This window comes from Pan paniscus, chromosome 17 (genome assembly GCF_029289425.2).
Source record: "Pan paniscus chromosome 17, NHGRI_mPanPan1-v2.0_pri, whole genome shotgun sequence".
Classification (NCBI taxonomy): Eukaryota; Metazoa; Chordata; class Mammalia; order Primates; family Hominidae; genus Pan; species Pan paniscus.
Window position 1 is genome coordinate 54,054,300 of NC_073266.2, and position 25,148 is coordinate 54,079,447.

The 25,148-nt window shown below is 39.0% G+C and overlaps 1 protein-coding gene and 1 long non-coding RNA gene across 16 annotated transcripts in view; one reads left to right on the top strand and one right to left on the bottom strand.

Annotated features, from left to right (window-relative positions):
• FHOD3 (formin homology 2 domain containing 3) overlaps nucleotides 1–25,148 on the top strand; it is a 482,704-nt gene that overhangs the window by 360,965 nt on the left and 96,591 nt on the right. For 11 of the 15 annotated variants that reach the window (XM_063597250.1, XM_055102327.2, XM_063597253.1 and 8 more), the window contains 2 exons: nucleotides 192–305; nucleotides 23,531–23,665. In XM_063597250.1, coding sequence (XP_063453320.1) covers nucleotides 192–305; nucleotides 23,531–23,665 — 249 coding nt within the window. The remainder of the gene's footprint in view (nucleotides 1–191; nucleotides 306–23,530; nucleotides 23,666–25,148) is intronic. The other 4 variants (XM_063597256.1, XM_055102332.2, XM_063597257.1 and 1 more) reach the window with 1 other exon arrangement.
• On the bottom strand, nucleotides 352–5,522 carry LOC130540959 (uncharacterized). Its single transcript, XR_008955001.2, has 3 exons — nucleotides 5,411–5,522; nucleotides 3,021–3,114; nucleotides 352–2,667 (listed from the first exon to the last, which is right to left on the bottom strand). It is a non-coding gene; the product is annotated as an uncharacterized LOC130540959 (long non-coding RNA).

Below are 25,148 nucleotides of genomic sequence, written 5' to 3' on the forward strand. Positions count from 1 at the left end.
ACTCCTCTTATGAGAAATTAACAGAAAAAAACAGGGAACAAACCTCTTTAGGTAGAATTACCACTAACAGTGGTAGCATTTCCAGACCTGTTTCTCTTGCAAAAATTAAAATGGTTTGCTAAGTCTTATTTACTGACTTGTACTTATTTCTCTATCCTTTTTCCCCCAACTTAAACCTCTGCACTTCTTAGATACAGCAATTTTGGCAATAACTCTTATCACTCCTCAAGACCCTCATCTGGATCCAGTGTGCCCACCACCCCCACATCATCCGTGTCACCCCCACAGGAGGCCAGGTTGGAAAGGTGAGTTCGACAAGCACGCTGATAGCTTCACAGTCCTCAAGTGAGGGGAATCAATTTGGTTAAGTGTGGTTAAAGGAAAAATATAAATAAAAGACATAACATGAAGTATTTTCCTTTACAGAACATTGTCCGAAGCCAGGAATATTTTCTCTTTCTTTCACAGTATTTACTAAGCAAATATTTTATTAGAGGTGATATTTTAATATTAGCGTCTCATCCCCCTACACACTTTCCATAGAAAGTATAAAAATGTCTTCTAAAATATTTGTGTGAATGTTTTGATTCATTCCTTAAAAACTGTTCTAGATTTTACGTAAGCTCTGCAATTTGTTATATACACATCAGTTTTCACCATTGAATGATTAAATCTATGTAAATCAGAAAGTAGTGGGCCCATTAAGGTGCTGTATAATTAATCCAGGACCTACCAGAAGAGAAAAGAATTGTATGGGTACATGGAAGGAATTTAACTTGGCAAGAGTATTAGACCACCAGAAATTAACTGATTATGACTCCCAGAAGCAAATGATTGCCCAAGGATGTGTTTACAAGGGAAAGGTAAGACCTGTAATTTTAGAACAGTTAGAAAGTTACCCTTACATGGCAAGAGTGCTGAGTTAGAGAAGACTGGTTAGGATTCCAGCTCACTCACTTGGAAGTTATTTAATCCCTGAGAGTAAATGCCAATTACATCAACCCATACCTTAGAGGGTGATTTTGATGAGCAAACAAAAGTCCACTCGGGAGTGCTGTGTGAAGCCCACCATGTGTATCTGGTGGAAGTTGTTAGTGTAGGAGATGATAGCATGTAACTTCTAGCAGCTCCTCATTCATCAGGAATCTAGACATGAGCGACATCAGAGATCACTTGCCTCAAATCCCAAATTTAAAGCAACCTGCGTTCCACATTTAGATCCTCTTCTATGTGTATTCTGAAGTATGTTTTGCCGAGTGCTGCTGGTGATTGGAGGTTTGGTTGGGTTGAGAGCAGGCAAGACCTTAAGCCCCGGGAGGAAGGGAGGTCCAGTGGGGTTTGCCTAGTCACATGTCACTGTTAACTTCTAAGATGGCATGTAGCTCCTACGGTGTCAAGCTCTCAGATTCCACAGTCCAGTGTGGTCCTGGGCTGAGCACACTCGGGCTAAGTTAGGTCTTGATAATAAGGTAACCATTTGATTACCCCGAAGACACCATTACCTGTCTGTCCTTTACCCTAGGGCACCTCCTGTTGGAATTAGCTGAAATTACCTGTAGTCCTGAAGAGGTCACCATACAGATGACCCTTGTCAAATGGGATGTAAGATTTGGGGCCAAAGTGAGTAATATTGGAGTCAGACTGATATGACGTTGCACATCTTGCACCTGCCAGGCTGCCAGCTCCTCAGGGACTAGAACCAGGCTCTGTTCATTGGTGTGTTCCCTACAGTGCCTGGGGCCTGGCAATAGTAGAGCCACAGTAAACACTGATGGAAGGATGGGGTGACTTAGCTGCTCACTGCTTGGGAACACTTTGGAGGTCTGTGAAGTTATAAAGTTATACAGACAGGGGTCCATGTGGCCCACAAGATTACCAAAGCCCTGGGCTTGGATGTTCTTCCCAGGTTCTGAAAGGGAAGCCCTAGCCTCTGCCTGCTTTTCTGCCACTGGAATCCCAGGTCCAGGTTTGGGCTAGAAGATCCAGGATCCTGAAGGACTCCTGTCTGTGTCTCCTTCTCTGCCTGGACTGGCTGAAGTGCCCCTGGGGATAAGGAGGGTGGGCAGTTAAACCAGGAATGGTAGAATTGGATCCCAGAGCCTGGGCGCGGTGGCTCACACCTGTAATCCCAACACTTTGGGAGGCCGAGGTGGGCAGATCACGAGGTCACGAGTTTGAGACCAGCCCAACCAACATGGTGAACCCCCGTCTCTACTAAAAATACAAAACTTAGCCGAGTGTGGTGGTGCACACCTGTTATCCCAGCTACTCAGGAGGCTGAGGCAGGAGAATCACTTGAACCTGGGAGGTGGAAGTTGCAGTGAGCCGAGATTGTGCCATTGCACTCCAGCCTGGGTGACCGTGAGACTCTGTCTCAAAAAAAAAAAAAAAAAAGACTTGGATCCCAGAGTGCCTTGAACATCCTGGGGAAGAGGCTGGACTTTATCCTGAGACCACTGGAGCTGTTCAAGTTTGGAAACAGGAGACAGGAGGCAGGAGGCAACCAATTCTAATTTGTTAGTAGCATAGAACAAGCCACTGGGGTGAGGCTGCAGGAACAAGGGCTGCCGCGAGTCAGTGTCAGAGTCCAAAGAGATGACCGTGCCCAACATGGCAGTGGCTGTGAGACTTGCCAGGAGCAGCAGGTTTGGCAGAGTTGGCTGCCGCCTGGAGGGTAAGAGGAGACGCAAAATGAGTAGAGGTTCATGCTTGCACGAGTGTATGGATGTTAGAAACAAGGAACTGGGACGATACTGGAAGAAAAGCAAATTGGGTGGAGACTTCCAGCCTGGGGCATGCGTGGTCCAAGGAGCCTGTCTGACATCCAGGGAGATGTTCCAGAGGCCCTGGGGAGGTGTGGACTCAGCAGTCCTTGGCTTGAAGAAGGCTCTGGAGTTAAATCCCTCAGAAAGCCTGGCATTGGGATGGGGTCACTGGGGAACAGCAGTGGTGGGGTGACTCTTCTAAGTTCCTTTCCTTCTTACAGTACGCTATTGCTGTAGGAACTTGGTTTTCTTTACCATCTACTCTATCCATGAGCGAGTAAGGTAGCTTCTAAGAGTCTATCACCTCCTTTACATTTGCTTGTCTTTTTCACTGTCACCTTGTGTGGCTCTGAAAAAACATATGATGAATCATTTGACATATCAGATGTGCAGTTTTATTAAGACCAGGAAGCCACTGGACCTGGCTGTGTTACCACTTTACTTATGTTTTGTAAGTGGGGGAAAAAAAAAAAGAAATAAGAGGATCTTCTAACTCCAAATCATACTTGTGCACCATCGCCCAAGAATATTACATCAGTTGCACTTATGATAATAGACATTTTTATATAGTTTGATTTTTTCTTTTTCATATTTGACAACTGAATTCTTTGGATATCACCCATAATCTAATTTCACCTATGCTAGTATTTTTTGCCCATTAAGATGTGTGATTATTTTTACTGAGGTATATATACTTTAGTAGAATTTGTAAGATTTATGGTTGGTATGTTTTATATATACATATATTATTAAAACCAAAAAGGAACTATATTATCAATAATGGTTACATTTCTGCAATGAGGACCCGCGTCTTCTGTGATCATACCCCTGACTAATAAACATTGTGCCTGAGCCCTGTACAATACTAGGAAGTTCTAGAACTTCATTCCCTTGATTTGGAAACAAGACTACTTCACTGAAGTCCTGGGATAATCAGGCCAACTAAAACACCCTTCAGGCACCTCGGCCCACTTTGGAAATGCAAGTGGACATTGTCATGAGCTTGGAGTTTTCCATTTCTTCCCCCACAAGTATATTCATGTGTTAGATGTTGATAAAACTTGGAATGATAAATTGACATAGGAAGGAAGTGCTGAAGAAACAATATGGAAAATTAAGTCAAGGATATTAAAATGAATCCATCTCCATATCTCCTATTATAGCTTTGTTAATAGGGCTCTCTTTTAGAAACAGAGTAATATTTTCATGAAGTTTGGAACTTAAGAGAAAACAAAACAAAACGAGAAAACCAGAACTATCTGCAAAGGCCCTCAGGAATACAAGATGCAACTGTTTAATGAAAGCAGACTTTTAAAACACTTCACTTTTTGAAAATGTACTTTTTGAGCAGAGAATTTCTAAATGTTTTCTTTGTGAAAGAAAATAAAACTACAGGAATATTTGAACCATTTGTGTTCAAGTATTCAAATGAAACAAACAAGCAAACAAGCACACCTCAAGCGCATATGTGGTTGTGAGGCTTTGGGAAAAGCCGGGCCCATCCTCTTCCCTTCCCTGTAGTGACATCTCCATCTTGTGGACTTTCTCATAAATGGTGGCTGGAGGCTTGCCTTGTCAATGTGAGGAAACAGTATGCCCAAGCCCTGGGACTGAAGGTACCCTAAGACAGTCCTTGTTCTGGGACTAGAGAGGCCACCTAGAGTAAGCCTATCCTGCACTGTGAGTGCTCAGTGGGAAGAGGTTGTAGGAACCTCAGGCCCATACTTAGGACGCCAGAGAGGATTTCTCTGTGGACATGCTGTGCTGAAACCCGAAGGATCATATGCACTTTAACCATGCATTCTGTTCTCTTTTCCACTTGTAATAATGCCATTGTTTACTATAAATGACACTGACATGGCTGTTTTTCAGATTAATGTCAAGAGCCCTTAGAAGATCTTGGGAATTGTCTTTCTCATAGTTGTCCCAGCAGAGTTCTTCCTACTTCCTGTAAGATTATAAACCCAGATATAAGTAACAACATCTTGTTAGGGAGTAATAATGGATAATAAGGGATGGATAAAGGACATAACCTTTTGTGTGTGTGTAGTAAGAATACTTAACATGAGATCTACCCTCTTAACAATGTTTAAGTGGGCAATATGTTATTATTAACTATAGGCACTATGTTTTGTAGGAGAGCTCTGGAACTTCTATAATTGTAGCTTTATACTCATCAGATAATAACTCCTTATATCCCTCTTTCCTCAATCCCCTGGTAACCATCATTCTATTGTCTACTTCTATATCTTTGACCATTTTAGATGCCTCATATGAGGGTCATTGAGTTGTTTTTTCTCATTGTATTATTGAAGTTCTTTATAAACTGTGATAAGAGTAGCAATCATTTTTCTCATTGTTCTTTTTTACTTCATTTATTGTGTGTTTACCATGTAGAAACATTCAATTTCATGAGTAAATCTTTTCTATTTTCATGATTTTGTGTTCCTACTGAAGAAAGCCTTTTTTCTCCTGGTTTCTTCTAGTACTTCTGTAGCTACATTTTGTCACATTTAAATGTTTTATCTATCTGGAAATTATTTTGGCAAATAGTATGAGGCAGAGGTCCAACTTCAGCTTTTTCATACATTCAACAACATGTATTGAATAACCCTTTGTTTCCCTACCATGTGTCAGATACTAACAGGAAGGGAGGTTTGTTTATGCGTTGGTGTGTTCAAACTGTTCTTAGGAGCATCTCCCCTCTTCCTGCTGTCAGCCTTCCCTGATCAGCCACGCTGACCTCTCAGGAGCTCTCCTTCCTCCCAGTTTTTGGCTTTACCACTTTCTTCATGGTCACTGGAATACAACTGTGTCATGTGCTGCCATGGAACAGTCCTATTATTGCATCATCTGCTTTTAGGAGGTTGTGTACAGTGACTGACAGTGCTATAGTAAAGAACAGTCATATTTTAGGAAGCTGGGAAAGTTGAAGCCTTCTGTGCTTCTGTGGTGGCTTCTCCCAGCTTAAGCTCTCTCTTATGGGAATCTCACTTGCTGTGATCCCCTTGAACACCTATCTCCACCATGTTTATGGAGACTCCTCCCTCAGAATTCAGGTTTCTGTTTCCATGCATTTCCTGCCTGTTGGCAGTTACTGTAGTTCTTCCAGTGATGGCCTGCCAGGCTTGCCTTTTGACTACCACCCTGTGTGTAACTTGTGGGTACCTGTGCCTTCTTCATCTTTGTTGCCAATTCCAAGTGGACTGTCTATTCCCTATGAATCCACATGCTTGTGTCTTCCCATTCTTGTCTGCTTTGGCTTTTATCATTTCCTGCCCTGACCTCACTAGTCATCTACATGTGCCTTGAAGTTCTACTTGGGTTTTTGAATGACTGTGTTTTGTGGATATGTGATCTGGGTGTTTTGCTGGATCCCAGATGCTTGCTGGCTGTGTTCTATCACTTGGTCAACCCAATACTTAAAAAAAAATTGTCAGTGGAATTGAGAGCCACACTGTGCAATGGAGTTCTAGTTTTTAAAAAAATTAAATTGGTTGATTAAAGTACATTTTTAAAAAACAAACTTCTCTGAGAAAATCCCAAATAGAATGTAAAATAATGGGATAAAGGACATTGTTTTTCTATGTGACACAGTTAATGGCACCCAGTCCACAAATGCCAGTAGGAAACAAGCAGTACAAATGTGGTCTGATTCCCCACCATTCAAAGATGCTGTGTTCTCCTTGGACTGCGCAGAAGCAGTCTTCCCACTTGCCTGCCACTAGTTACTGACAGCAGTCTTGTTACAAACAATAAGAGTCCCTGTAAGGCTAAATGTGGTCCTTATTAATTGATTGCGTTACCTCCAAAGCACGCAAGAGAAGCACTGGTTCTGTTGATGCAGTAAGTTCAGAGCGGGGTCTGGCTCGCTAATGGTAGGTTCACAAAGTGACTGTGGGCCCTAGGGAACCTGGGCTATGCTGTGCTGCGGGACTGTGGGTCCTCAGCAGGTACTGGAGATTCTTTCTCCCACACATGTTTTAGATCTGACTTGACTTTTTCCCACCATTCCTACTCCCATCTTTGCCATGGTTTCCAGTTGTCACTTGCTACATTAGTTTTGTACCATTATTGTACAAAGATCACAGAGCAAAAAGGGGTGTGTGTGTGTGTGTGTGAGAGAGAGAGAGAGAGAGATTGAGATTGAGATTTCTCCTTCAGAAAAATGTATTACTGGGCTGGGCGCAGTAGCTCATGCCTGTAATCCCAGCACTTTGGGAGGCTGAGGTGGAAGGATTGCTTGAGACCAGCCCAGGCAACAAAGAGACCCCAGGTGTGGTGGCTTATGCCCATGGTTGCAGCTACTCAGGAGGCAGAGGCAGGAGGATCACTTGAGCCCAGGAGTTGGCAGCTGCTGTGAGCTAAGATCATGCCACTGCATTCCAGTCTGGGTGACAGAGTGAGACCCTGTCTCAAAAAAGAAAATGTATATTGCTAGATCACTGAATGTTTGTTTTCCTATCTCTTTCCCCATTCCTTCCCTCAAAGCCCAGTAATGAGGACTAAATAAGTTTTGTTGTTATAATGGAAGGATACTGAGTTTCCAGTTAATTTTGGAAATTATGCATATAGGATACACAAGTCTTACATACTCATATATTTCATTCAACAAGTATTTATTGAGTGTATCGATTGAATCAGACACAGTCCCTGACTTCACAGGGCTTACACTTCAGTGGCAGAAGCAGAAGATGAGCAAATCGTCTGCAAGTAAAGAGTTTCCACTGCAGTGAATGCTGCGAAGAAAATGAACCTTCATAGGAGAGCTGAAAAGAGAGAGGCAATCAAACTGGGGGCCTAGCACAGGTGCTGTGTTGTTGTGGGGGATACCTCTGGCAAAAGGTCTGGGAAACTGAGTCACTAATGTAAGGCAAATTGCTATTTGCTCTGAGATTGGCCTGGTGGGGGGGCGGGGAGGTTAAGAGGGGGATAAGAAAATGTAGCGAGTCCATATCTTTCTTCAAAACAGGATTTTGCAAATCTGGGAAAGATGGGAGACCATTTGGAATCAATTTAGCATTTAGAGAAGAGGCAAGTGTGCAAAAGAAGAGTGAGTTGGCCTGGAGTGAAGAAGCAGAGAGGAGATGGGAAGGAAGAATGGGCCTTGGTCCTGGCCAGCAAGGCCTGGGAGCCACGTAACACAGGAGATGCTGGTGGCAGTCAGCGCTTTGGGAAGCTTCCAGGAGATTGGCAAATTGTGAAGCCAAACAGGTGGACTTGGGGCTGTGACAGGAGAGGACTGACCTCCTTTGGGCCGGAGGACTCACTTGGTCTTAGATGGAGGGTGGAAATTAAGAGGGAATGAGAGAACTGGCAAGAACTGCTGTATGCCAAAGTCAGGGCCTACAAAGGGGCCAGTGGACAGGCTGAAGCATGACAACAGCCAGGGCCTGGAGGAATGGCTTCATGCTCTAGATATGAGCCAGCACAGTAATGTGAGACTCCATGTGGGACCAATCTCCACAGCACACTGCGTGAGCCCTGCTATTCCTTCCCATGGCCAAGGAGCTCAGATCTGCACTGAAGCAGTGTGTGCAACAGGCTGGAGAATAGAAAGCAAGAGGGAGACTGAAATCCACATCCAGTCTCTGATGATGGCTGTCTTCAGGATTGTAGCAGTGGTGATGAGAAAAGCTGCCTGTTTCTTGGAGATGCCTCTGGGGCTTGCTGGTTTCATCATGAGAGCTAGGATATGACCCTGAAGCTATGAAGGAAGATCCTTAATTTTTCTTTTTTCAGGGCAAGCAAATGCCTTTTACAACTGGGCATAACTTAGAGTTACCTCTTCTCCTGTATCATTAGACAGGGTGATCCTCAATTTCATAGCCAGGTTGTGAGGACGATCTCATTGCTCAGCATCATTTCAATGCCATTTTATTATTATTTTTGACTGCTAAGTCTTCATATCAAATTATCTACTTGTGAATTAAGTGCTAATTTCAAGTATCAGATATTTTATGAACTTAGTTTTTGCTTTTGTTAATATTTTACCAGAGATGATAATTTACTTTTTAAATAGGAAACATCGAAGGTTTGCATCTTTCACAAATACGATTTTACTTAACTTGAACTTACCAAGGGATATTTTTTTAAAACAGCTTTTGCAGTAAAATTGACATGCAAGAAACAGCATATAAGTTTTGGCGTATGTGTACAACAGTGAAACCCTGACCACAATGGAGATAATGTGCATATCCATCACCCCAAAAATCTTCTGCTGCCTCTTTGTGATTATTGCTGCCCTTCCCCATCCCTAAGCAACCACTGATCTGCTTCTTCATTGTAGATTCATTTGCGTTTGTGTTTTTAGCATTTTATATAAGTGTAATCAGGCAGTATATACTCTTTGAGGGGAGTTGACTTCTTTCAGTTAGTATAATTGTTTTGATATTCCTTCATGTTGTCGTGTGTTTCAATAGTCCATTTCTTTTGATTGAGTAGTATTCCATTGTGTACATAAACCATAATTTATCTGTTTACCTGTTGATAGACACTTGGGTTGTCTTTGTATGTACATGTGCTTTCATTTCTCTTGGGTAAATATAGTCATTCGTCACTTAATGATGAGGCTATGTTCTGAGAAATGCAGTGTTGGGCAATTTTGCTATACAAAAATAATAAGGGACTATTCTGAACAATTATATTCCAATAACTTTGACAACTTAGATGAAATGGAAGAATTTCTTGAAAGACAAAAACTACCAAAACTCACAGAAGATGAAATAATCTGTATGAATTAATATAAGATAAACAAAGATAGAGACATTGAATTTGTAGTTGTAAACTTTCCCATGAAGAAAGCTCCAGTCCCAGATGTCCTCCTAGGCTATATGGTATAGCCTATTACTCCTAGACTGCAAACCTTACAGCGTGTAACTGTACCAAATACTGTAGGCAGTTGTAACACAGTGAGAAGTATTTCCGTATCTAAACATAGAAAAGGTATGGTAAAAATACAGTATGAAAGAGAAAAAAATGGTACATCTATGTGGGGTACTCACCATGAATGGAGCTTACAGAATTGAAAGCATGAACATTACTGTTCATGCCTAGGACATTACTGTACATCACTGTAGACTTTATAAACACTGTGTACTAAGGCTACACTAACATTATTAAAAAAGAAAAGTAGTTGTGCTACAATGTTATGATGGCTATAACATCACTAGGTGATAGCACATTTTCAGCTTCATTGTAATCTATGGAACCACTATCTTGTAGTACATTGTTGACTGAAATGTTAAGTAGTGCATGGTTGTTACTAAAAGTAGAATCGCCAAGTTTTATGGCAGGTGGATGTTTAGCTTTTAAGAAATTGCCTGTCTTCCACAATGGCTGTACATGAGTTATGCTCATAAAATGAGGGGAAACATACTCCTTCCTCTTTAGCTTTCTAGAAGAGGCTGCGTAGAATTAGTACTAGCTCTTCCTTAAATATTTCATAGAATTCACCATGAGGACATCTAAGACTGGAGCTTTCTTCAAGGGAAAGTTTAAAACCACAAATTCAATGCCTCTAATAGATATTTATCTTATATTCTTATCAGATCATCCATTTCCGATTCAGTGAGTTTTAGTAGATTTGTCTTTCAAGAAATTCTTCCATTTCATCTAAGTTGTCAAAGTTATTGGAATGTAATTGTTCAGAATAGTCCCTTATTATTTTTTTTAGTATCTGTAAAATCTGCAGTGATCGTATTTCTCATTCTTAATATTGGTAATTTGTGTCTTCTCTCTCTTCTTTCCAATCAGTCTGGCTAGAGATTTATCAATTTTTTTTTTTGACCACAAAGAACCAGTTTTTGGTTTCATTTAATTTTTATACTGTTTTTCTGTTTGTTTTATTTTCTTGCTTCTGCTCACTTTGTGTAAAATTTGCTCTTTTTTTTCAGTTAGGAGATGAAGTCATTGATTTGAGACTTTTTATCTTTTCTAATATAGGCATTCAGTGTTACAAATTTTCCTCTAAGTATTGCTTTTGCTGCATTCCACAAAGTTTAATATGTTGTGTTTTTATCTTCTCTTAATATGCTTCTTAAGTTCTCTGTCAATTTTTAAAAAGTCTTTACCCCATGGGTTATTTTAAAGTATTTATTTAGCTTATAAGTATTTGTGGATATTCCAACTATCTTTCTGTTACTGATTTCTAATTTAATAAAATTGTGGTCAGAGAACATATGTTGTATGACTTGGATACTTTTAAATTCATTGATATTTGTTTTACAGCCCAGAATAGGATCAACTGTGGCAAATATACTGTATAAACTTGAAAAGAATATGTATCCTGATGTTTTGGGGTGAAATGTTCTGTAGATGTCTATTTGGTTGATGGTATTGTTCTAGTATTCCGTATCCTTAGTGCTTGTCTGTCTTGTTCTGTTACTGAGAGAATAATAAACTGCATTCTATAATTTTGATTTTTAAAAATATATTGCTGTTCTATTAGTTTTCCCTCGTATCTTGAAGCTCTTTTATTAGGTGCATAAATATTTACAATTGTTATATCCTACTGATGGCTTGACTCCTTTCATTTGAAATGACCTTTATACCTGGTAACATACTTGATTCTTAGGTCTACTTTATCTGGTATTAGTATAGCCTCAGCTTTAAAAAAAAATAGTATTAATATGGTATATCTTTTTTATTATTTGAACATAAATTAGGTTTTATGTTTCTTGTAGGCAATATAGTGTTGAATCTTTTTTTAATCCAGTCTGATAATCTCTACCTTTTAATTGGAGTGTTTAAACCATTTTAATGTGATTATTGATTTGTTTGAGTTTATATTTTTTATTTGTTCCATCTTTTTATTCTTTCTTCCTTTTGGGGGGTTGCATATTCTTTATTAGTTCATTTTCTCTCTTTTGTTGCCTTATTAGCAATAAGTGTATTATTTTAGTGATTGCATTGGGGTTTATAGTATACATTTTAATTTATCATAGTCTACCTTTAAGTGATAGTATGTATTTCATGCATAGCATAACAACCCTGCAACAACACACTTTCATTTTTTTTCTTCCAGCCTTTATGCTATGGTGATCATGGATTTTACCTTTAAAATGTTGTAAACTCCACAATACATTGTTATTATGTCTGCTGTAAACAATTGATTATCTTTTAAATATATTTAAATAATAAAATAAGGCTTATATTTACCTGCGTCATTATCTTTTCTAATTCTTTTTTATTTTTGTGTAAATCAAGATGGCCACGTGGTATTATTTATCTTCTGCCAACATTTCTTTTAGTGCAGGTCTAGATAATGAATTATTCCTGTTTTTATATGTCTGAAAAAAAATTTCACCTTAATTTTTGAAAGATAGTTATTGCTAGGTAAAGAATTATAAGTTGATAGGGTTTTTTTTTCTTTCAGTACTCTAAAGATGTTGCACCACTTTGTTCTACTTTACATTGTTTTTGATGATAAATCTTCTGTTTTTATTTTTGTACCTCTGCATGTAACATATCATTTTTTTCCTTTGGCTGCTTTTAAGGTTAACTCTGTCATTGGTTTTTAGCAGTTTGATTTTGATATGCCTTGGTGTAGTTTTTTCATGTTTCTTACGCTTGGGACTTGAGATTCTTGAATCTGTGTGTTTACAGTTTTCATCAAATTGCGAAAAATCTTAGTGCTTATTTCTTCAAAAATTTTTGGTACTTTTTACCTCCCCTTTCTTTTGATAACTCTAATAGCATGTATATTGGGTCATTTGAAGTTTCCACAAAGTTCACTGGTGGTCTGTTGATTTTTTTCATTTTGCTTCATTTTGAATGTGTTTCATTTTGAATAATTATGTTGCTGTGTCTTCAAGTTTGCTAATTATTTTTCTTCTGTGGTGACAATCTACGGTTTCAAGTGGTCTCTTTCTTAATACCTTTCATATTTTAACATGTTAAATATTTTCTCTAGCTTCTTGAATATGTGGACTATAGTCATAACTGTTTTATCATTCTCCCCAACTAATTCTATCATCTGTGTCATTTCTGGATTGGTTTCAAATAATTTACTTTTTTCTTCTGATTATGGCTTGTATTTTCGTACTTCTTTGCATGCTTGGTCATTTCTTATTGGATGTCATATTTTGTAAATTTTATCTTGCTGGGTGCTGGATGTTTTTGTGTTCTTATAAATATTTTTGAGCTTTGTTCTGGGATGGGCTTAACTCAGAAACAGTTTGATCCTTGCAGGTCTTGCACATTTAGCTTTGTTAGGCAGGACCAGAGCTATGTTTAGTCCAATATATTTCCACTACTGAGGCAAGACACTTGTTAAAACTTTAACCAGTTCCCTCTGAATTATGAAGTTTTTCTCTGTAACTGTTGGGAACAGGCAGTACTCTCTGCCTTATATAATTTCCAGACACTGTTTGCTCTAATTCATTTGGATAGTTCTTTCACTGGCCACAGATTACTTTTTACATGCATATGCTGAACAATCCTCACCTAGTCACTTGAGGGAAACCTTCTGCAGATGTACAGAGGTCTCTCTTTCTCTGTATAGACCCTTTCTGGTATGTTACCCTGCCAGTGTTATCCCCATTGGCCTCTCTAGACTCCCAGCTTTGTCTCCTCTACTCAGGGAGACTTCCAGGCTCTGCCTGGGTTTTCCCTTTATGCACCACAGCCTGCAAATGTTCTCCAATCAGTAAGCTAGGGCAATCATGAGGATCACCTCCTTTGCTTTTCATCTCTCAGGAATCACTGGCCTTCACCATCTGATGGCCAGTTTCTTCAGTGCTGCTGTTTCATAGATTTTGTCTGATTTTTAGTTGTTTCAGGTACAGGTAAATCTGGTTCCTGTTACTCCAAATGGACTGAAAATGGAAGTCCAAGAGCTTTCCTTTTTACACCACTGAAATAGACTCCAGTTAGATGTAGAAAGTTGGATGAGTTCAGTGTGCCAACTTTTACTTTATGGGAAACTTTTATTAGAAAAGCTAATTTCTGTAAAGAGAGACAAAAGAAAAAAGCAACATGAAAGTGATAGGTTTCATTGTCCATAAATTTGTCCACTTGCTACAACATGTGTTTTTGTGGCATTGCTCATATCACTGAAGTAGACAACAAAATTCAGTCAGTGTGTATTGATGGCACTCAGACACAGTTGCTGTGGGGGAAGGAGGAAAAGCAGGCGTCAGGGACTGTTTCTGATGTGTTCCCAAAGGCAACAAGGGAGTAAGCTGTGCCAGAAACAATGTTCATTCACAAAACAGTGAAGGAACGACCCAATCATTTGTGACGATGTGCCGAAAGGACACATCCAGGAGTCTGGAGAAATAAAGAGCAGTGTCCACTGTGGTCATCAAGGGAGGTGTCTTGAAGAACTTGGGTAGAGAGGAAGTGAGATACCACTAGGCAAAGGAACTAGACTTCTTTGGGAAGCAAGATGGTGAGTGGCTTGATTGGCATGGAGGCCATCTTAGGGGACATTTTAGGGGACAGTGGTATATGAGTTTTGCTAATAGGTCATATTGTAAGATAACTTTAATTGCTTCAACATTTCAGATTTTATTGGAGTCCGCCAATGAAGTGCCAACTTCCTCAGACAGAAATAGAGAAAATATTTTCAAAACCCATCCTGTTTCAGTCAGCTTTTAACTACATAAGAAACCACCAAAACATGGTGGTTTAAAACAACAACCATGCATTTACCTCATGATCTTATGGGTTGGTAATTTTGGCCAGGCTCACCTTGAACAATTACTCTGGTCTGAGCTGGGTTAACTCGTGTTTGCAGTCAGCTGGTCGCTGATCATCTCACTTGATATCTAGCAATTGTCTGGCTATCAGCTGACTTGATGGGGCAGCTTGGCACCATGCCTCATGGCCCAGCCACCTCGCCCAGACTTGTTCAAATGGCAGTGGTGTAGGGTTCCCAAAGGCAACAAGAGAGCAAGCCCCGGTGTGCAGATACTTTTCAAGCCTCTGCTTGAATCGAATCATATTTCTGATTGCTACATTGACCAAAGCCAATCACACGTTCAGCCTAGATTCAAGGGGATGGAGAAAGACTGCTTTTTCTTTAAAGGAGTTGCTGCAATATTCTGTGTCTATTTTTATAAGAAACTGTGCGTCTGCTAAAGATTTATTGTGCAATAAACAAATAGAATAGTGACCCGCTGACTGTTGAGTTTAAAGTTACTCACTTTGTTCAAAAAGTAATTGCAGGCTATCTGGCAGACTTAAATTATATTTTGAATGGTTCTTAAGTGTTTTAAAAGTGAAACTAGTGTACTTTCTCTTTTTTTAATCCTTTTTTTCTGGGCTTAGTGCAACTGAAAAATCTAGTATATTTTAATCTCTCCTATTTGTCTTAGCCTTATCTTTATAAAGATTTCCTGTTTTATGTTTAGTCTATTTGCAGGTAATTAGATAAACAAAGTGCCAACTCATCATTGAAAAAGAAAGACTGTCATTGACAGAAAATCTCCCCCTCAGCTTTTGATCATCTGTCTCTGTTGTCTTTGCTCAGCCTGGGCAGTGGGTTTGTTCTGTTAAGAGCCAAGAGACATTCCAAACTACCTAAGATGGAGATTGGACTAGTTGTCTTGTATCGTTCTTCTGGCAAATCACTTTTCTATTAAAAAGGCAAGAAGTCAGAAAAAGGAGAGGTTACTGTTTATGCATTAAAAAACCCCATTGTGTTATGGAACAAATGAACTGTTTATTTCCGAATCTAAGAAGTTATTCTCATTATCAAGTATGTAATTTTGGTTCTTTCTGAAACCAGCCCTTTTATTATTCAAGTTTGTATAATGGAAATAATGCTGAATTCCTATGAGAAAAAACAATGTAAGCCATTTACTTTACCTCTCCCTCTCAAAAAAAGTGGGAACCTGAGTAAAGTATTCCTAATCACCACTTAGTAGGTTTTCTGGGTCCCTGACAGTAGTGAACACTCCCAGAGAGCAGGCAGAGGGAGAGGCACAAAGAAATGGCTGGAGACTATGGGTGAACTTAGCCTGGAATCTGGACGGGGTTCCTCGATCTGCCCTCCACACTCAGCGGGAAGGAGGGAACTGCAGGGCATTCCTGAAGCTAACCCAAGGTCAGGTGGGGAGTGAGTAGCCACAGCTGCCTTAGGACCCCTTTCTTCTGTTGCATCCTGCTCTCTTTCCATTCCATTGCTTCACGGACAGAAATCCCTCTCTGAGATACATATGTCAGAGGGATATATATTAAATATTAGTTTAACACATATATGAGGGATATGTATATCCCTCTGATATATATATTTTGGTTCTTTCTGAAACCAATTCTTTTATTATTCAAGTTTGGATAATGGAAATGCTGAATTCCTTTCAGAAAAACAATGTAAGTCATTTACTTTACCTCTCCACCTCACATATGTGTTAAACTAATATTTGGATCTAAAATTTCAGTCTGCCATTGATTTCCACTGTGATTTCAGAGTATATTTTCAAAAGGAAGGAAAGTCGAAAATTCTGATACTGGGTTTAGGGAACTTTCTATTGCTTCTGTGCTGAAATCTGAACAATGAGCCCTGAGTTTTGGTGACACTGAAGCCCTGGCTTTCAAGTTCACCTGACTTACGATGCACCTGTGTTTTCTGTCACAGCCTCAGTGCAGTGACAGCCTCATGACTAGAAAACAGTGCTGAGGGTTTAATCCACATTTATATACCAGGGGCTGCAGATCCTCTTCCACCCTCAGTTTTGTGACAGGCTTGAGGCCCTTCTTTTAAAAATTTATTTTTATTTTTTTGAGAGACAGGGTCTTGCTCTGTCACCCAGGCTGGAATGCAGTGGCATGATCATGGCTCACTGTGGCCTTGAACTCCTGGCCTTGAGCAATCTTCTTGTTTCAGCCTCCCATGGCTCTTCCTGTTCACTGGTGAAGCTGCTTGTCAATTTTGATGCATTTATTCAGCAACTAGGTGTCTGGTTGGACTTTAAATTCCCTTTGTGGTTCTTCTTGCATTCTTAAAATGGAGGTCAATAAAACTTTTTCTAGTTTCAGTGACTTGCTAAGTGAGAGCTGAAGTTCCTGGAACCCCTGTCACTTGGCTAGGAGAATATGAATACAAATAACACTAACTGAGACAGTGAGGGGAGCATCTTGGGGCAGCTCCGAGACTTCACATGAAGACAAACATGTAAAGCTGTCACATGCAAGCACGTGCCCCTGGGAGTAAGTTCTGGGATAAGATGTCACAAACTCTTATGCAAAGAAGAGGAAGACCTGAGAATACTCTATGATGCACACTGCTCTGGATTTGACTCTTCCAGTAACATTTTTTTCCTCAAAAAATTGAACTTGAAATGTACTGTTACTTCTGGGGATTTTTGAATGCCAATACTACTTTTTGTTGACCTGTATTTCCTTTCCCTGGAATCTTAGGGCCCTTTGAGCTCAGTGTCTTCCCAGCGATGAGAGGCTAGGGAAGAACTGCCATGATTGTCAGCACACTGGGTTGTCAGCCATAGGACAGGCCTCCTGCACACCTAGGGAAGGCTGGCTAGTCATGTCCCCACCCTCCATGGCCACCTCCGTGCACCAGAAATCAGGGTAAGCTGGGTGTCCCTGGCCATGCAAGTTCTTAGCTGTGTCCTCTGATGCTCTGCCACTCACATGTCTCAGTCCCTTCCCACGTGGTCTCCTCTGTTCCTTTGCTTCCTGCTGCCACCCCCTTTCTCTCTTCATACAGTCGGCATCTTTTTTTTTTCTCCCTACAACTTTGGCTCCTTCTCTATTTTATCCTCTCACACTTTGGTCTCATACAGGGCCACCAAGGGCCTCCCCACCTCCAGGCCCTTTTGCTTTTGCTTCTCTCAAATGCACAATCTCTCTCCCAGTGCACAGCCCTGAGACATGACTATGATTAGCTCAGCCTTCTGTGCCAGGAGCCTCCTATGCCACTGGATAGCCTGCCTTTTGATGGGCTGCCTTTGGGGCAGGCACCCACCCTGCATTCACTCAGCTGTTGCCAGTGGGAAGGGTCTAGTGCAAAAAACTCCTCTGTAGGTTCTTATCATACCTTAGAGAATAGGCTGGGGGTCTGGGAGCACGGAGACTAGCATATACATATTATTCTGACTTCATGCATCCTGTTTATTCAATCATTAGCTGATTCATCAGACAGTGAGGCTCTTCTATGTGCCAGGGTAGAGATGAATGAGAAAATAGGATCTGACCCCAAAACATAAGCTGCTAAGAAGACATTATTTGGCTCCTAAAATCATTCTCCTGTATAAACTACCCTATTTTTGGTTGTGTTTCTGAATTCTAGAACTGGATCTAACTATTGATGTTCAGTTAGCTTGGGGTTTCAAAGATATTTGATATACAAGTTAATTATCCACCTAAGAAGGACTTTTATTTATTTAAGAGAAATAGAATGGCTTTAAAATATATATTCAGGACTTACAGAAAATTTTAGATAAATCTAGAAAGTTATAGAGCAATAAAGAGTATCAGATATAACATTGAAACCCTTATCCCTTTGATTTCCCTTCTTCCCCAGAGATGATCACTACACTGAATTTGGTGTTTGTTATTCTCAGATATGGTTTTGTTTTTATGAAATGTACATGTATCACTAGCTTGTAGATTTGCCGTGCATGTATTTAAACTTCATAGAAATGATAGAATATGGTTTCTTTTCTTCAGTCTACTTTTCACTATCTATATATTTTGCTTTGGGGGATTACCTATGTTCATATCATTCTAATTATTAATTTTCACAGATGTAGAGTATTCCTTTCTAAAAACAAACCATATTTTGTTTATTTGTAGGTATTTGTATAATTCTAATTAACCACTAGCAAGCAATAAAAACACTGCAACATATAGAATTATTTACCATACATGTCTATCTTCTTTATGCATGCAAAAGTTACTTTCTAGATAAACGTAGAAGTGGAATTGCTAGGTTTTAGGATATATACATCTTCAAATGTATTAAGTGTTTTTCTTCCAAAATGATTATATTAATTTAGACTTCTAGAAGCAGTGTATGAGAGTTATTCTGTGCCAATGGGTTAGTGTCATCAGACATTAATTTTTGTCAATCTGTAGTCTGATAGGTGTGAAACAGTATATCACTGTGGGTTTTGCTTGCATTCCTTTTCCCTGATTTCTAGTGAAGATGAGCATCACTCATATCTGTATTGGCCATTTAAAATGCTCATTACCCTTTGCCCATTTTCCTCTGGGTAGTTTGTCTTTTGCTTACTGATTTGAAGGGGTTCTTTTTGTATAATGTATACTAATCCTTTGTAGTTTATATATGTTACAAGTAGTTTCTCCCAGGTTGTTGCTCTTCTTTATTCTTATGTAGACTTTCAATGTGCACAGATTTTAAATTTTAATATATGCAAATTTATCAAATCTTTCCTTTTTGGTTGCTCTTTTTGGTCTAAAAAAATCTTCCATATCTTGAGATCTCAATGTTGTAAAGTTTTGTCTTTTACATTTTTCACTTAAACTATCTAGAATTTATTTTTATATTTGGTATAAGGTGGGACTAGTTGTTTTTTTTTTTTTTTTAGATGGAGTTTTGCTTCTGTTGCCCAGGCTGGAGTGCAGTGGTGCAATCTATGCTCACTGCAACCTCCACCTCCCAGGTTCAAGTGATCCTTCTGCCTCAGCCAGTAGCTGGGATTACAGGCATGCGCCACCATGCCCAGCTAATTTTGTATTTTTAGTAGAGACAGGCTTCTCCACATTGGTCAGGCTGGTCTCAAACTCCTGACCGCAGGTGATCCCGCCTCGGCCTCCCAAAGTGCTGGGATTACAGACATGAGCCACCATGCCCAGCCTGTATTTTGTTTTATATGGCTAAAAGTTGTCTCAGCACCATTTGTTAAACAGTCCATCACTTCCCCACAGATGTGTAATAACACATTTGACATGAATCAGGATTCTATCTGTGTATGAGTCTGTGTCATGGCTCACTGTCTCACTCCATTCGTCCATGTTTTCATTCGTGCACCAAGACCACTTTGACGGGCAATCATTGTGGTTTCAGAATGGGCTTCATATTGAATGTGGCCAGTGCTCTGCTTTGTTCTTACTCAAAATTGTCTTGGTTATCCTTAAAACCTCAGGTCCTGTGTAAAAATTTTGGACTCAGCTCGTAAAATTTCATGAAAAATCCTTTTGGGATATTGATTTGAAATTGTATTAATTGGAAAAAAAGAAATGGCATCTTGACTGCATTGATTTTTTTCAATACATAAATGTGATATAGCTTTCATTTGGGTCTTTTAATAAGGTTTTATAAAGGTCTTTCATATTATTAGTTAAGTAATTTCATAGTTAGCTTATGATTAACTTGGTAAATTGTTGCTAATGTAAAAATGTAATTGCTATTTCTATGTTTTATATATAGAAACTTTGCTAGACTCTTAATAAAATAACATAGGTTTTCTTGGATTATCTTTATAGATGGTCAGATTATCTGTAAATAGTGATGTTGTATTTCTTTCCTTTCCTTATGCTTTTTACTTTTCTTAGTATTCTGGCTTGGACCACCAGAATAATGTCAAATATAAGCAATGATGGAAACATCCTTATATTATTTTTAACAGTAAACTGTTCTTAATATTTCAGCATTAAGAATGATACTGGCCAGGTATAGTGGCTCATGCCTGTAATCCCAGCACTTTGGGAGGCCAAGGCAGGATTGCTTCAGCCCAAGAGTTCGAGACCAGCTTGAGCAACATGGCAAAACCCCAACTCTACAAAAAACACAAAAATTAAATGGGCATGATGGTGCATGCCTGTGGTCCCAGCTATTCAGGAGGCTGAGGTGGGAGAATCACTTGAGCTCAGGAGGCCAAGGATGCAGTGAGCCATGATCATTCCAGCCTGAGTGACAATGAGACCCTGTCTCAAAAAAAAAAAAAAAAAAAGAAAAAAGAAAGAAAGAAAGAAAAAAAGATACTTACTCTAGTTTTTAAAATTTTCCTTGCCAAATACACACTGTCAGATTAAGAAAGTTTTCTTCTATTACTAAGCATAGTAAAGGGTTTTTTTTAAATAACAAATGGTTGTTGAATTTAAAGCTTTTTCTGCATTTGCAGAGGTAGCCATGGTTTTTCTCCAATAAACTATTAACGTGGTAAATTGTATTCATTTATACTGTCATCTTACATTACCCTTACATTTGTTGGGCAAACCCAATGTGATTTTGTTTCAGATTTTTGCGTTGGTGTTCATAATTGCAAATAGTATATAAGTTGCCGTCTTCACACTGTTCTTATCTGGCTTTAGTGTCAGAGTAATATGAATCATGTAAAATGGGTTGTGGAGATTTTTTCTTCTTTATGTTGTCTGAAACTTTCCATATGTCTAACTTGAACTCTTCCTTGAGTAGTAGAAATCACATTAAAAATCTGACTTCCGTGGATTTTTTTTCATGGGTGTGAATATATTTGTAATTAATTAACTCAATTTCTTTTGTTAACGGGGCTATTCAAAATTTCTATTTCTTCCTCAATCAGATTTGGTCAATTATAAGTTTTTAGAAAATCATCCATTTCTTTAATTTTTCAAGTGTATTATAAAAATTTCCCCTTATTTTTGTAATGTTTTTTGGTCACTATATCTATAATTGTATTTACCTGTCATTCCTGAATATGCTCATTTATGGCCCTTTTTCTTGAATAATTTTGATGGAACTTGTCTATTAGGTTTTTCGCAATTATAAACCAGCTTTTAGTTTTGTTGATTTTTGTCTATACACCTTCGTTTTCCTATTTTATTAGTCTTTGATCTTTATTTTTTTCCTTTTGCCTTCTTTGAATTTATTCCACTGTTGCCTTTCCAATTGTTGAGCTGATCACTCATTAATTTTTACTCTTTCTTTTCTTCTAATATAAATACTTAAGACAGTAAATTTCCTTCTAAATACTACTTTAGAGGTATTCTACAAAACTTCATATTCAGCTTTTTCATTATGGTACCCTTTAAATGTATTCTAATGTCCATGTTTTTTTTTCTGACCTAAGTTATTAGACATGTTTTAGTTTTTCCAATTATATAGATTTTTTTCAAATTTATCTCCTTGTTATTGATTTTCAATGCAGTTGCATTATAATCAGTAAGGTAGCTCGTGTGAAACCAGTTTGTGGCATTCATTCTTGAGCTTTGTGACACAATTGATGGTCAATTTTTGAGGAGTCCTTATATATTTGAAAGAATATGTTTTCTCCCATTTGGGCACCAGGTTATATACATGTTAATCTATTAGATAAAACTTATTAATTGGGTTAAACAAATCTATTATATGCATAACAATTTTATCAATTACTGTGCAAGAGGTATTACAAACCTCTTTACTCTGATTGTTGATTAGGTTTGGCTGGATACAGCAGGGAAGAATTCCCACAAAATAATAATAGCTTACAAAAGTTAGAAGTTTGTCTGAACTTCTTTTATGAGGAAGATAAATAAACTCTATCTATGCCTTAGTGTCCAGAGCTGATGGAAATAGTTCCATAGTGAGCCTGGAATATTGAATTTGGTTAGTCCCTCCCTGTAGCTGCCAGGGATGGTGGTTTCTTCCCTCCATTTTCCCTGCCACCTATGAGTGATAGCCATAGGTGACTCACCTTTTCTAGGGAGAACATCTGTGGGACTCATGGCAGTCTGTGTAATATGAAAGTCACATCTTTCTCCTGCACTGAGATCTGTGTTCCCCACCTTGCAGGTATATTTTTCACTGAATCCAGGTAGGATTTTACCCAAGCTATATCCTTGGATAAATAAATTGGCAAAATATATTTCATAAATATTTTTCTCTTTGTTTTGGAGATTTTTTTCCGTAAGTGAAGGCCTCAATTGTCCATAACAGATTTTATTCTCCAGAGATCCATCAGACTCCTTTACATAGCTAACCCCTTTCCTTATATGTCATACGGTTACTTGATTTTCTCTTCTCCCACTCATTCTCTGATTTAACATCTCCTGTGATACTCACCCTGTGGTTTCTCTCCGAGGCTTTCACACACATTTTCAGTGAACAGTCCAGACTCTTGTGTGATGTTACTAATACCACTGCCTGTCCTTTGACCATGCTGAGTCCTTGGATGCTTCTTGACATAGAATGTCATAGAATGAAATTTCCTTAATTCTATTCACATTTCAGCCCATTGCAAGTTTTTTGTCCTCATCTGTCATCTCATTGCCTTGTTCAATTATTCTAAAGAAGTGTATTGTGAGACTGATATATAGTAAAATATTTTTAGTGCATGTATAATAGAAAATAGTTTTATAAAATCACTTTTTAAAAAATTTTAGATTTGGTGGTACATGTGCTGGTTTGTTAATCGGTATCTTTCATGATGCTGAGGTTTAAGCTTCTAATGATCCTGTTACCCAAATAATGAATGTATTACCTGATAGATAGGTAGAAAATAGTTTTAGATTGAAAGCTGATTCTAGCTTATCTACGTCTTAACATAGACCAACTGTAAAGTATATATAGAATGTATATACATTCCTGGAATACTTCTATAACTCCCATTCTTGAGGGCTGCTTACATGTCAAGCATGTTGCTTGCTATTTTCTGTCTGTTACCACCTTTTTTCCTGTGAGCACACTCGCAGTATGATACTTTTCCCCAATTTACAGACAAAAATCTGAAACAAGAAGACCCGAGGCCTTCAGTGATTTCCCCCTAGCATTGCCTAGGTACCGGCAGACCCTCAATTCTAACCAAGGTCTGACTGGTGCTTACTTCAGTACTTTTAATCACAGGCCAAGCAACTGAAACATTAACTCATTGTATCTCCAGGTCATCACCAAGTGGTCTTCTCACATCATCCTTCAGGCAGCACCAAGAGTCACTGGCAGCAGAGAGAGAGAGGCGGCGGCAGGAGAGAGAAGAAAGGTTGCAGAGAATAGAGCGGGAAGAAAGAAACAAATTCAGGTAAGAAGGATCTTAAGATTTTTTTTTTAAATAATGAGTTAAAAATTAAAGCATGTGACTTTACAACTGTATACATTTAATATTGGCATTAAAGGAAGTAATGAAAATTCTGTCTGTATTTTTAAGGAAGAGAAAGACATACCTGAAATAGGCTGGATCTGGTTTGTTATGGCCTTTGTTTCTCTAACCATATGGCAGGAAGCACAGTCAGCCAAATACAATTAGGGACTCATGTATTCTTGGGCCCTCCATTACCTACCTGGTCCTATCCAGGCCCTCCGGATGACAGAGAGTGTAATTATCTTAACTTAATTTGCCATCTCTTCCTAATGGTCCTCATGTTTTATTCATATTCTATCAGATGCCCAAAAAGAAATGCTTTTCCCACTTTCTGGTTTGCTTTTTGATCCCTGTAACAATCTTCAATATTTTTTGTAAACAATAATCTCTTGCTATGTGGGGGGAAAAGTCACTGTGTTGATTACTCTCAGCCCATTTCCCCCGATCTCCTGGTCTCTGTACAGCTTCAAGGATGTGTTCCTGGCTATAGCTCATTCCAGGTTCCATATCTTGGCCTGTCTGTCCCCACTGATCCCAGTGTGCCTCGGCTTCTCCTTCAGCCAGTCCACCTGTTCTCCACATTCTCCAGGTCATCCTCCTTCACACCCATCCCCTGGGCTTCATGCTGTGCTGTGCTTTATGGAATGAAAAACAGTTGGTGTATCTCTCCTTACACATTACTTCCTTCTCCTCTTCCTTATATCCTTTTTCCCTTTTCCCCCTTTCTTCCCCACCTCCTCCTATACTTTCTCTTCCTTCTTAATCCTTCGAAGTCATTTACCCTATAGCTTCTACATTCTTTCTTTTCATTTTTCTCCCCATCTCTACCTCCTGTTTCCTTAGTTCAGTTTCTTTGGCAAACAATATTCCCATCAATTATTCCCCATTATATCTACAAGGAATGTAAGGCATTGTCAATGAGGATTTACAGATTTAATAACGTGTTTTTGTTTTGTTTTGTTTTGTTTTGTTTTTTGAGACAGAGTCTCACTTTGTTGCCCAGGCTGGAGTACAGTGGCGCAATCTTGGCTCCCAGCAACCTCTGCCTCCTGGGTTCAAGTGATTCTTCTGCCTCAGCCTCCCAAGTAGCTGGAATTACAGGCCACACCACCGCGCCTGGCTAATTTTTGTAATTTTAGTAGACATGGGGTTTCACTGTGTTGGCCAGGCTGTTGAACTCCTGACCTCAAGTGATCCACCTGCCTCAGCCTCCCAAAGTGCTGGGATTACAGGCATGAGCCACCATGCCCGGCCAATAACTTGTGCTTTTCTGAAGCCAGGAAGTATATGTGTAATTGTAAAAATGATCAAAATATGAGCAGAGTTGTGAAGTTGCTTAACTATAAGTCACTACTTCTTGAAAACAAATGCCAAGTCTTTGAAATGCTAATCCTCATTTTTCTAAGACTGGGTGAATGGGCTG